This window comes from Cyprinodon tularosa, unplaced genomic scaffold (assembly GCF_016077235.1).
Source record: "Cyprinodon tularosa strain WSP-4 unplaced genomic scaffold, ASM1607723v1 ctg187, whole genome shotgun sequence".
NCBI classification, from domain to species: Eukaryota; Metazoa; Chordata; class Actinopteri; order Cyprinodontiformes; family Cyprinodontidae; genus Cyprinodon; species Cyprinodon tularosa.
Genome location: NW_024038657.1, coordinates 2498069 through 2510690, shown reverse-complemented (window position 1 = coordinate 2510690; position 12622 = coordinate 2498069). Strand labels below are relative to the sequence as shown.

General features: G+C 36.3%; 2 protein-coding genes across 4 annotated transcripts in view; one reads left to right on the top strand and one right to left on the bottom strand.

Annotated features, from left to right (window-relative positions):
• Window positions 1–1692: 1692 nt before the first annotated feature.
• On the top strand, window positions 1693–9713 carry si:ch73-217n20.1 (C4b-binding protein alpha chain). 2 transcript variants are annotated; one of them, XM_038282665.1, is made up of 11 exons: window positions 1693–1852; window positions 1953–2150; window positions 3177–3276; window positions 3354–3427; window positions 4073–4306; window positions 5687–5881; window positions 6636–6732; window positions 6811–6884; window positions 6961–7137; window positions 7233–7418; window positions 9484–9713. In XM_038282665.1, the coding sequence occupies exons 1-11, from the start codon at window positions 1798–1800 to the stop codon at window positions 9498–9500; spliced, it is 1407 nt and encodes a 468-aa protein (XP_038138593.1). In that variant the 5' UTR covers window positions 1693–1797; the 3' UTR covers window positions 9501–9713. The 2 variants fall into 2 exon arrangements, with proteins under 2 accessions (XP_038138593.1, XP_038138594.1); XM_038282666.1 differs by lacking the exon at window positions 9484–9713 and having other exon boundaries at window positions 7216–7354.
• The window catches only part of scube3 (signal peptide, CUB domain, EGF-like 3), a 140467-nt gene continuing 137460 nt past the window's right edge, over window positions 9616–12622 (bottom strand). For both annotated transcript variants that reach the window (XM_038282662.1, XM_038282664.1), the window contains one exon: window positions 9616–12554. In XM_038282662.1, coding sequence (XP_038138590.1) covers window positions 12402–12554 — 153 coding nt within the window. In that variant the 3' untranslated portion in view covers window positions 9616–12401. The remainder of the gene's footprint in view (window positions 12555–12622) is intronic.

Below are 12622 nucleotides of genomic sequence, written 5' to 3'. Positions count from 1 at the left end.
TATGTTCACATTTTTAGTTGCAACTTGAAAAAAATCTTAAAAAAAAAAAAAAAAAAAAAGGATTTAGGCATGAGAATCTTTTTAAACGTGCTGTTTATGAAGGTATAAAATAATAATTATAATAATTTTATGAAAGGCTAGGCAGTGTCATTGTGGTTCAGTACAATAAATTCAAATTTTACTGTCAATCACTGATCCTGCTGCTATGATCTTTTGGGGTTTGCATTTAGTTTTCATTAGGGTTTTATTTTCTGATTACTACCATGCTCTGTACTATTTGTCACTATTCATTAACAAATGACCCTGTGTTCCTTATAATGATCACGTCATTAATTATAATTAGCTCTGGCTTCCACTGGTGATGCGTGTTGTGTACTTTTCAGTGATGGTGCTTTTTTTTTTTTACTGTGATACTTTTCCTGTTTGTGATGTTGTACTTTATCTTCTTCTCACTTACTGTAGAAGAAGCAGCCTACTAGGGTTTACCTTTTATTCTTTTTCTCTATTCTTATCTTTTGTTTTTCCTCATCTCTTTCTCTTCCTTTTTTCTCTTGTTCCATTTTGTTTCTGTCTCTGTTCATTGCATTTGAAATTATCTCCATATAGTGCTTAGAATTATATCCATTTATCAAGTGCAGCATTATATTGTAGCCATAATACTCCACTGGCGAAATCTGTTAAGCCCCACCTTGGCATGAAGGAAACATTTTTGAATGCTACTCTGACGGACAGGACATGAGGATTTGTGCTCCTGTCTTGACATCAGAGTGAGGACCATTTTCTTAAAGTCTCCATTAGATGGAAAAACCTTTGAAATAAAGTTAGGACATGTTTCTGGTCCTCCCCTCTTATTTTGGTAACAGTTAGGTTTAGAGTTTTATATATATATTTATATATATATATATATATATATATATATATATATATATATATATATATATATATATATATATATATATATGTAACTGTATATATATAACTAAAAACAAAGGAATGATTCATTGTTTGAAATGCTACGTGAACCAAAAATCCATTCGCATCTGAAAACCTCAGTTATCAGATAAACCTATGATCATAGCAGATAAACCTATGATCATAGCAGATAAACCTATGATCATATCTCAGTATGACTTAAGTTAAAAGTGCAACAACTTAATTTTTCAAGCACTGTTGAAATAAAACTGTAAATAGAAAAAAGAATAAAGCCGGTCCAAGAGATCCTGTATATCTTTTATGGTTTCAGTGGCACCATATATAATTTATTTCTTATAAATGTATTTAGTATTATGACTGTGGGGCCACAACGGGGACCATTTCTAAAGGTGCATTGGCTCCTATTGGCCCCTGTATAGAACCGCCCCTGTATACAACTCCTAGTACATTATATCATAAGTTAAATAAATATATGCAGATACTGCCCATGTCTGTCGACATAATTCATTGATCTATATATAAAAAAAGCATTTTGATGTGCAACCTTTTAACTTTCAAATATATAAAAAAAATAATTATCAAGACTAAAAAGATCTGTTAGTACATTTTAAACAACATGTATCCTATCTGCTTTTATTAAAATAATCATAAACATGTAGTTTTACAAACGTTTCTTTAAATATATCAGTAAAGTTGATGTCTTTTGTCTCTGCCTTGCCTCCTTCTGTCTTCTTGTGTCTAGTTATTTTTTTCTTCCAGAGGCTGCTGCCTTCAGCAGGCTACTGTAGTCCCTCCCTTCCTCTATAAATCCCTCCATCTGAGCCTCCAGGGACTGTTTATATCTTTAAGGTGGAGAGGACAAACATGAGGACCACAGCTTGGACCTTTGTTGTTTTATCGTTTGCTTTGTTAGCAGCAGGTAAAATCTATTAGATCAGTTGTTTTTTGATTTTTTTTTTCTTGTTTTTGTGTTAATTAAACAAATGAAACGTGTGTTTTTAAATGGAACAACTAAACAGCAAAGGTGGCAGAGAAATGCTCCGCTCCGCTGGAATACCCGCACACCCGACTGAGTGAGAAATTCAGCTCCAGACAGGAGTTCAGCAGCGGGGAGAAGGTCTACTACAGCTGCGCAGAGGACTTCACTCCATCCAAGGGGAGCAGATCTGTAGAGTGTCACAATGGGAAGTGGAGCCGGCTGACTCTAAAATGCGAGAGTAAGAGTCAAATATAGTTTTCCTTTTGAAAGTAAAGCATAAATGTATCATTAAAAGCAGTAATATGCTATGTGAACAATTTTCATCAGCGTTTAACGCCCTCTGCTGGACATATAGCGCAAAATATACTCTTACAAAATTCAAACTCTTAACTTATACTGTGGAACATTTTATTTATTCCCTAATTCAATTGTACAGAAGAAGATTAGGTCCTCTGAAAAAAAAAAAAATTAACTGATTTTAAAATTTTATTTCAGTATAATATGAGGAAAAAAGTCTGAATTCAGACTTTAATCTCAGAATTCTGACTTTTGTTTCAGAATTCTCACTTTAATCTCAGAATTCTGACTTGGATCCCAGAATTTTGACTTTTTTTCCTCACAATTCTGACTTTTTTCTCAGAATTCTCACTTTAATCTCAGAATTCTGACTTGGATCCCAGAATTTTGACTTTTTTCCTCACAATTCTGACTTTTTTCTCAGAATTCTCACTTTAATCTCAGAATTCTGACTTTTTTCTTAGAAGTCTGACTTTAATCTCAGTATTCTGACTTTTATTTTCAAAATTCTGATTTTAATATTTGTTCTCCTATAGCAACCACAAATTTTATACCTAAACAATATGAAATAATTGTGAAGTGGAATAAAAAAAAAAAAAATCTTAAAGTGTGGCATGTGTTGTAGTTAGTATTTAAAAAGCCCAAAGTAAATTAATTTTCATTCCATGCAACCATGCAATTTTTTTAAAACTTATTTTATTACATTTCATTATTCTCATAAATACTTCTTCAAAGTATTGTACTCTATTTTTCAAAGATTTGACAAGACCACCATAGGCCACTTCTTAAAGTATTTGGAAATACTCTTTGGAACAAAGTTTGTTATATGACTAAGCGTTTAATGCTTTAAGAATCAGTCATATACCTTTGTTAATGCTAAATGATGTCAGAAATAATGTATTATTTTCTTGTGTAATGCCAGCCTCACCCATCCTTTTATCTCACATAAACCCGATACTTCCAACAGAAATATCATGTGGCAGTGCCGGGGATCTCCCCAATGGAAACTTCCGTTATGAAGGGCAAACATACGTGGGGGAAAAAGTTTTTGCCGAATGCAACAAAGGGTAAGCTTTGCCTAAACAAACCCCTTAAATATAATAAATAATGATTTATATATTTAAATGTGTTCCCATGTTGACAGATATATTCTGAAGGGGATGAGCTATATGATATGTAAGAAGTCTGGATGGACTGGAGAATTCCCGTCCTGTGAAGGTACAGTAGGCAGATCTTCATTAAAGCTGCAGGATTATAAAGCACCACCCTTAAATTGCAACATAATGAAAGACAACTTTAACTGGGTGGTATGTCGCCTCATCTAATCCCTGAATTGTTTTCTGGATATCCAACATCTTTGTTATCCCCTTTGTCATCTCACCAGTCATGTGTCATTCTTTTTAATCTACTTGTGCACCATACATATTTCCCCACTTAGAAACAAGAGTTTCACCTGAAATCACAAAAAGCAAAAAAAAAAAGTTGCTTTGAAAAGTGTTAAATCGTTTATCCTTATAGCATTTTGTCATGTTATGAACACAAAGTGTATTGTAGCATGTTTCAATATCATTCACCAGAGCAATGTGACCTATAATGCTCGGTCACTAGACAAAAGTTTCAGGTTTATGGATTTTCGAACTGTGTGGTATTGTTTTCATGTCGAAACCCATCAGTAGTGAGACATTGATCAAGGTGAGCCTATTGCAGCCGTCCGATTGTTAGAATTTGCCCTATGGTTAACCTGTCTATTACAGAGCTAGTTTAGTTTCACAATGAATTTGAATTGAACGTGTCCAAAACATGTTAATCTCCAAACTTAGTGCTTGAGCAATATTTAATCCCCAGTTTAATATCTGAATACAGTCTCTTCAGGAAAGGAAATAACTTGCTCCAGTCCTATGGTGGAAAACTCGGTGCAGAAAGGCGGAGAAGCTTTGGTGCACCGGGTTGGGGACACCATGAGCATCACCTGCAACACCGGATTCAGGCTGGATGGAGCAGAGAAGATCATCTGTGAGGCTAATGGCCAGTGGCAGCCTAAGCCCCCCCAGTGTTTACCCTCCCCTGAAAAAGCTCAAATGTCATTAAGCAGACCAAGTAAGCATGTATGCTACTTCTTAACCAGTTATTACTTTTCTTTTATTTTTGTTATTAGAAATCTTTCATTTCTGTTTATCTACAAGATTTTCCTCTAAAATTTACCCTTTTAAAAAAGGAAGTAACACTTTTTTGATACTTATAATGGTTATGAGGACATACATGTATTTATTCATACATTATTTATACATTTATTTATATGTTTTTACCGTTTTGGACAAGAAGGCTTGGTTCACATTTTTCCCTTGATGTGTCCTGGTTAAAGTCAGGATTTTGTGGTCGTACCAAGGACCAAGGAGCCAGGCCTAACAACCAGCTCCAAACCATTAATTCATTTCTGAGCCAAACCTTACATTGAATTGGTACAGTTAGAAAACTGCTGTTTTCGCAAAGTACAAATCCACTGATCCATTGGCATGTCAGCAAGAGAAGCATGATTTGCCTCTCTAGATAAGACTGCATTACACCTGGTTATGTAAGGCTTGGATACAGCTGCTCAGCCGTAGAAACTCATGATATGAAGCTCCTTATGCCTGGTTCTGGAGCTCATCTGAAAACCACAATACGTTTGAAGGTCTGTACTTTAGTTGTTTACTCTACAGAAACTTTGTACATCATACACCTCACCCAAGGTCTACCTCTTTCTCAGTGAATTTTGTAATTAATCTACATTGTCATATTACCACTAATAGTTGACTATTGACTATTTAAAAGTATTTAGATATTTTGGCTGCTCCCCACAGCTAGTCATCACAACCTGCACACAGATTTTGCAGAATACCAGATGTCCTTTCTGCTGCAACAGGAATTCCAATCAGGGTTCCTCGAATTAAATCAAAAAAACTTTAGCAACTACATGTGAGAGGAAGGAGTCCAGTAGGGAAATCTGAAGCCTGGGCTTATTTCACATGTGGCTTATTATCCCAGTCCAGCGCTGGCATTGACTAGGCTCCTGGGAGGGATCCTTTCTTTAAAAATGCTGCAGAAAATTTGGGTTAATTAAGGATATTTCTATTGCATCGTTCAGCTTTATCCTCACACATACTGTCCCTCTTAGATTGAACTTAATGCTTTAACAAGCCTACATCACCAGTCCTCCACCCACATGCTTGTATAAGGTGTTTGACCTGCTATATGTTTGCTTCCTACTTTGGTCTCATCTGTAACAAGAAGACTAGTAAAGAGACTGATTGTAAAGCTGCATCTGGTCCAATTGTTTTTCAAGGAAACAGATTTTATTCGGAGAAGCCCAAACAAGTCACAGTCTTCTGTCTTTTAATAAGTGTATTGCGTGGTGTTATAACATTTAATATACTTCCTGAAGTCTTAAGTGTTATTAAGATGTGAACTTTCTCCCCCTCTCCTTTTTGAAATACACAGCTGGTGGCTGCGGTCCACCACCCACGGTCAGCAGCTCCAATGCCAACCTTATTGACAGGTACATCACAATGACATCGTTTTCCTCTGGCGACAAAGTCTACTACACCTGTAATGTGGGATATACTCCAGTGGGTGGCAGCAGGACTCGGATATGTGCCAGTGGAAAATGGACGCCGTTGAAGCTCAAGTGTGAACGTAGGAAAATTTACAGTCAATGCCAAAGGCTTTTTTTTTTTTTTTCGTAAAGGGCTAGGAATGATTCCGGATCATATAAAGCTGTGAAACAATTAACCGTGCTTTTTAAACATGGTAAAGCAGCATACAGTGATGTAGCTCTTTAAAAGACCATTTCAAGTTGTAGACTTGAACTAACACAGGCTTTTAGAAATGATTAAAAGTCATTTTACAGATAATTTTACTTATTAGTTGGATTTCTGCTTTGGCAGAAATTTACCGTGAAGTTTTGGCCTTTCACTTAAAGGCGTAGTAGAGGATGTTCTTTTCCTGGGTGGATCATCTAAATAAGTGGTCCTCCTAATTGTCAATCATTCTGCACTAGAAAAACGATCTAGCAACAAATAAAAAAAATCCTTAAATTAAGCGTATTTACCCTTAATTTGAGTAGGTAAATGAGATAGTTTGCCAATGGAATTAGTATTTTTACTCTTAAAATAAGATAATTAGATAATATGCACTTGAAATAAGACAATGCAATGTTTTCTTATTTTAAGTGTAAATTGTCTTGTTCCATTGGCAAAATGTCTATTTTACCTTCTTAATCCAAGAACAAATGCTCTTAGTTTAAGAAAAAATGATCTAGATTTCGATTTTTTCCAGTGTGGTGATATGTTTACGTAAGGCCGTGTGTACTTCCTGTACATCCTGTACACTTAGAATTTGTCAGATCATTCTTGAAATAAACATTAATGTAATATCTTGTGTCTAAAAGGGAAGCTGTGTGGCCATGCAGGAGAGATTTTAAACGGACAGTTTGTTTACACTGGTGTAGAGTTTGGAGACACAGCCACAGCTGTGTGTGATGAGGGGTAAGCCAAACAGTCCCTTACATGCTATCGGGATTTTACAGTCACTGAAAATTTTACTCTTTGTTTAATCTTTATCAGGTATATACTGGTAGGAAGGGCTACAAGGCGCTGCTTGAGCGACGGCTGGGATGGTCGTCCTGCTGTCTGTGAAGGTGAGGTCAGCCTACACACCTATCCATTTGCTACCTCTGTATTTTCTAATACCTGAACCTTTCTGCCATCCTGTAGCTGTTGAATGTCAGGAACCAACAGAGACAAACGCGGTAAGGAAAAACTATGATGAGCCGCCGTACACGTACAGGAATGTGATCCTCTATGGGTGTCAAGTGGGAACCCTTCTGGGGTCGAGAGAGATATGGTGCACCAAGAATGGAACATGGAGCTCACCTCCTCCTCAGTGCAAAGGTTTTAACCTCCTCATAACCTAAGCCACAGTCAGATAAGTCTTTCTGCACTATGTGCCTTATTCTAAAATGACAAAAGCTCTTTTATATACACAGTTATAACATGTCCACCACCAAATATTCCAAACGCCTACTGGATTAACTCCAACAAGCAGACCTATCGTCCAAGGGAGACAATTGATTCGTTTCGATGCAGACGTGGCTACATTCTCACTGGATCAAAGCTCATCACCTGTAGCATGGGGGGGCAGTGGTTTCCCAGCCCTCCCCAGTGTCAGCCCAGTGAGTAGCCTTTGCTGTACAAATTACTAATATTAAGTTCACCTTAATGATTAGAAAATATTTAAAGAATAGATTTTATTTTTGTATTCCTGTTTGAAAAAGAGAAACTTATTGATTCTTTACATGCAGCGGCATATTTTTTCAAGGATTGAGTTATGTAATTTTTGATTGTGGTTCATAACTAATACAAATAAATTAATAAATTTTTAAAGAAGAAAACCAATAAAAAAAACGTTTTTCTTGTCCTTTGGAATGAATTATTGAATCATTGGGAGGAGACAAAGGGAGCCGAGGTTGTTCTGATAATGGCCTTCTACTCATCTGCATTCTTGGGTTTGGAATCTCACATATTTTCCTCTTAAAAGTAGTCCATAGATTATGTCTGAGGTTTCCTGGCCAATAACACAGTGATGCCATATTCATTAAGCCAGATGCTGGTTGTCTGCCCAGGTGGCAAATCCTGCAGGAAAAAAGAAATCAGCATCTCCTAATAGCTCAATAGTAGAATGATGTTTAGGGAATAAGTGACACATGTCTCACTAAAGGTTACTCATCTATTTGTATTGAAAAGCATGCAAGTTTCATTCGTTTAAAAAAATAATAATAACATAATTGGCTTTTTCTGTTTCCCTAAAAACATTTTGACACTTATTTCCGGAGTCTGTCGATTCTGGCGGCTCAATTTTAAGTACATAGAGCGTCATCCTGTAGACACATTCCAAGTCAGATGCAAATGAATTACCCACTAATAATCCTGTGCCGTTGGTGTCTGTTTGGTGTGAGTTGTGTACTGAACCTCATCAGAGTACTTATGTAATTTCTTTAGAATATGTCTTAAGAAAGATACTGTATATACGTACTCTGGAGATGAACCCACAATCCTACTCTCTACCTCGCAACCTCACTCCACTCAGCTGGCTTTCCCAGCGTTTCTGTTGTTTGTTTTTTTTCTGCTGGGCCCTCTTTATTGCACCTGCTCAGAAAAGTGATACTAGAGCAGCTGACTTAGGCTAAAAGATGCCAGTCAGTGAACAGACTGCTGTCTCTCATATAAGGTTGCAACTAAGGATACTTTCGTTAATTGATTAATCTGTCAATACATTCTTTTTAATTAATCACATAAAATTCTTAAAGTTAAAAGTGCTTTATAGGTCTTTTACTGAATTTAATTCAGGTAAAGTCACTTTCGTTATGGATAGATTATTTCAATAATTAATTAATCCCAATTAATACAATGACGCTTCAGGAGTGGCTTAACAGAAGAGCAAAAACTTTTTTGTTATGTCATTTGCACAGATTTTCTTGAAGATTTTTTTTCAACTCCTCTTTCCATCCATGTTTAATGCAGTGGTCTGTGAACAGCCAGTTTCTTTTTCTTTCCTTCTTGGCAATTTTTTGGTTAAATAGTCGGGTTCATTTACAAGGAATATGCTACATTTTGGGGACTTATATGTACTTGTGGGGACCAATGACTGAGGATTAGGTGTAGGTCTAAGGTATGAATTGAGTTTAGGTTAGGTTCATGGTTAGACCATAGAAATGAGTGAGAAAATAATGGAAGTCAGAGAAAGTCCAGCAAAGATAGTGCGACACAAAAGGTATGTGTGTGTATTTGTTCATGTTACCTATTTAAGCATTTTTTGGTATATTTACAAACCTTTTGAGGAATAGCACATCTTTTGGGGCCCAAAGGCTGGTCCTAATGTAGTGGAACACATTTGTAATATTAAGGGGTAAATTTGGATGTTTGGTGGGAATTAACTAGGTTAAGGTTAGGGTTGGGAAAAACCCTAAAATAAATGTAAGTCAATGGAAAGTCTTGGATATAAATACGAACATGTGTGTTATATAAAATTAGTTTTTTTTTACATTGTTTTGTTTATATAACAATTGCATTTGTTACAACACAGACAATAAAAACTGCCAGAATAAGATGGCGTGTCTATATATATATATATATATATATATATATATATACACCGGTATGTTGATATTGAGATGGATCTTTACTATAATGGGTTTAGAACATTTTGCACTGATTAGTTCAATGTCTTTTATGTTCCAGGAATGTGGAGGGGCTAATCTGCTGCAACAACTTCGATACTGCAATCTGTAATGCTGCTGGCAAACACTTTTTCCTAAAAACGATAATACAAGTATTTTCTCTAAAACTCACAATGCAAAGCTTTCAACGTAATTATTGTTAAAATCAACCTTTAATAATGCACTGTTTAATATTTTGTCCTGTGTACAATCATTTATAAACACATTAAATACATTGAAAAGTAAGCTGAAGTACAGTATGTTTATTTTTATAAGTGTCTTGGGCAGAAACAAGTGTAAACCTATTTGATTCCCCTCTGTACAAAGTTCTTTTTTCTCCCTCTTTTTATCCAAACGGCTGACACTGTATCATCTCTACAGACTAAACGATGAGTGAGCATCTCATGAACAAACAAGCTACAAGAAAAAAAAAAAAGAAACACCAGTTGCATTCATTAAAAAAACAATACAAAAACCAGACATTTCTTTACATGAGCAATAATATTTCAAGTGCAAATATCATTATCCAACTCCAATACATCATAGCAAACTCTCGCTTTAAAGGCAACACCTCAGTAAAACCAACAACAACAATAACAGGATGCATGAAAGAAGCTTGTTCTGGTGGAGAGAGAGGGTGCATATGATCATAAATTGATAACAATGTCTAATGTGAAACTGAAATGTCTTAAGAAGCAATTAAAACTGATAAGATAAGAATACCCTCAGATTTGAAGGTGAGGACTTATTCCCCTTTTGTCCTCAGTGTGGTTTAGGGTGTCTTAATAAGCTGATGTTTATGTACAGCAATGGAAACAATACATACATAGAGGAGGGTATGTTTTATTTATCTTGTATCTATCTACGGTGTCTTGGTCACCTCTTTGCCTACCAATCTTTATTTCATTGTAAACACTTTAAAGAAAATTATGCTGACTGACTAAATCCAGCTGTGAGGAGCTCAGGGAGTGCCTGAACAAGGTTTATGTGAGCTTCAAATAGTGTTATTTTTTTTATACAATCCCACAAAATCTGAAAAATTTGGGATTATGTAAATATGTTTCTCTAGTTTATTTCAAAGGTCTAAACTTCATTCTCTATCTCATTCACTGAGATTTGTTTCAGATTTTTTCAATCCACTTATCCATCAACAGGTCCTTCCATCTTCTTACAGATAAAGAAAACATCTTGCATAAATCTGTAATAACTTGTATATAAATGTTGAAACTGGGCCAAAAATAAAAGAAACAGAAATCTGGATAAGTATAACATTTGGCAATAAAAATGCGCAGTAACCGAGTGCACAGTACCACCAAACCCTTTCTTATTCTTAAGCTTAAAATCTCATGTAAATACGTAAATGAACAAATTTAGAGAAACAATCGCTCTGACTGAGGCTGATATGAGCCAGAAATATTAGATTTTCTCTACACTTAAATTATTTTACCCTGTTTTATCACTCTTAAAATTTGTTTTGCTGTACACACAAATCCTTTCTTTTGTTCACATTTAATTAGTTTTAGTTATTACTAATTCTTTGAAGCCTAAGTAGCATCTACCCTTGGTGAATTGAAGAACGTTTTAAAACAAAAGAGTTTCAGCAAGACCACCACAGCCCAAAGCACAGTTTGCAAATTCCTTGTGGGTCTCAACATGACAAAACAATTTTTTTCTTTCATTGCACTTTAATAAAAACAGAAAGGGTGATCAGTTCCAGACCTAGTGCATGAAACTACTCGAGCCGCCATATCTGAGCGGTCTTTGGAAGAGCTGTCTTTATTGGGACAGGAAACGGATTGAGTGGGGGGGTTGTTGGGTGTCTTTGGATTTGAGACTAGCGGGAACTCAAGGGCAAAGAAACGATTGGATCTGGGAAGAGGTGAAGGGGATATTTGAATCAGGAATTAAGATATTAACCCTCGTCTAGTTTATTTGCACTATTTACAAAACTAAAATAAAAACACAAGATAACCGATAAAATCCACAGAAAAATAATGAGAGATTATCAATTATTGGATGTAAAAACAGAACTATTACAGATTCTGGGCTTCCCTTTGTTTAAAAAAATTATAAAGACACTGAAGCGGAAGAATTAAAGTGACCTTTTTAAAAAGAAGCAGCAAACATAATGTCTTGCAGAGACATTACTCTCACTCTCTGAAACATGTTTCCACCAGACATCACAACATCCCTTCTCTCGCTATCATTACTCCCCCGAACGTCCGCTGGGTTCCATGGAATGACGAAACCACACATGCGTGTTTGCTTTGTAGTTGGTGTCGATAAAACAACCATAAGGAATAACCCTGAAGGCTGAGAAACACGGGTGCCGCCAAAACAGACGGAGCAAAACCCAGATGAACTGTTTTAACAGTAGAAAATGGCTCTAAGAGCTCATGAATACAGCCGGAGCTTCAAAGGAGCTGGAAATCGCAGGATTTAAGCTACTGCTCCTCCTTGAGGACAGCACTCAGACACCAAAAGATGGGACCAGAGTTATACAACACTTTTACACAACACAAACAGTCACACTTAATGGAAGGAACGGGAGCAAACACAATAACAAGCTCTATCAGGCTCAAACCACACACACAAAACATCACTCCTACTGTTTGAAATAGGCTTTTTTTTTTCTCTGATGCGAGGGTTTCATTGTACAACACAGAAACAACTCACATACTCGCCATTCCCACTAAATGCTAGAGGCGCAGGAATGCAGACCTTGAGACAGATAGAATAAACCAAAAGAGCAAATAGGGCTATGAATGGTAGGGTATTTCTCAAGTCTGCTGAGCGAAGTGTCTAATAAGGTTTGTGTTAAGAAGTCCTGGAAGAGCTGTGGGCTAAAATTTGGCGGGGAATGTTAAGGGAGAGGCAGGGAGAAGGCGTGGGCCTGGTCGGGTGGGTGTTGCAATCAGGTTCCTTGGCAGTTGCTGGGTTTTACTTGTATGGCCGCAGGAATGCTGACACTTTGCTGCTTATGAGACGAATGAAGGAGCGTGGAAGCATCTCATTGGACTCCCGAGGGGTGTACCTAAAGTAGTGGTTTGGGTTGGCTAGCACATCAAAAAGAGTCTTTATCAATTTTTTGTCCTGCAAAAAAAAAAAGGAATCAGGTCTCAAATACTCATTTTGCCAAAATCCATCAAAAAAGTATCACT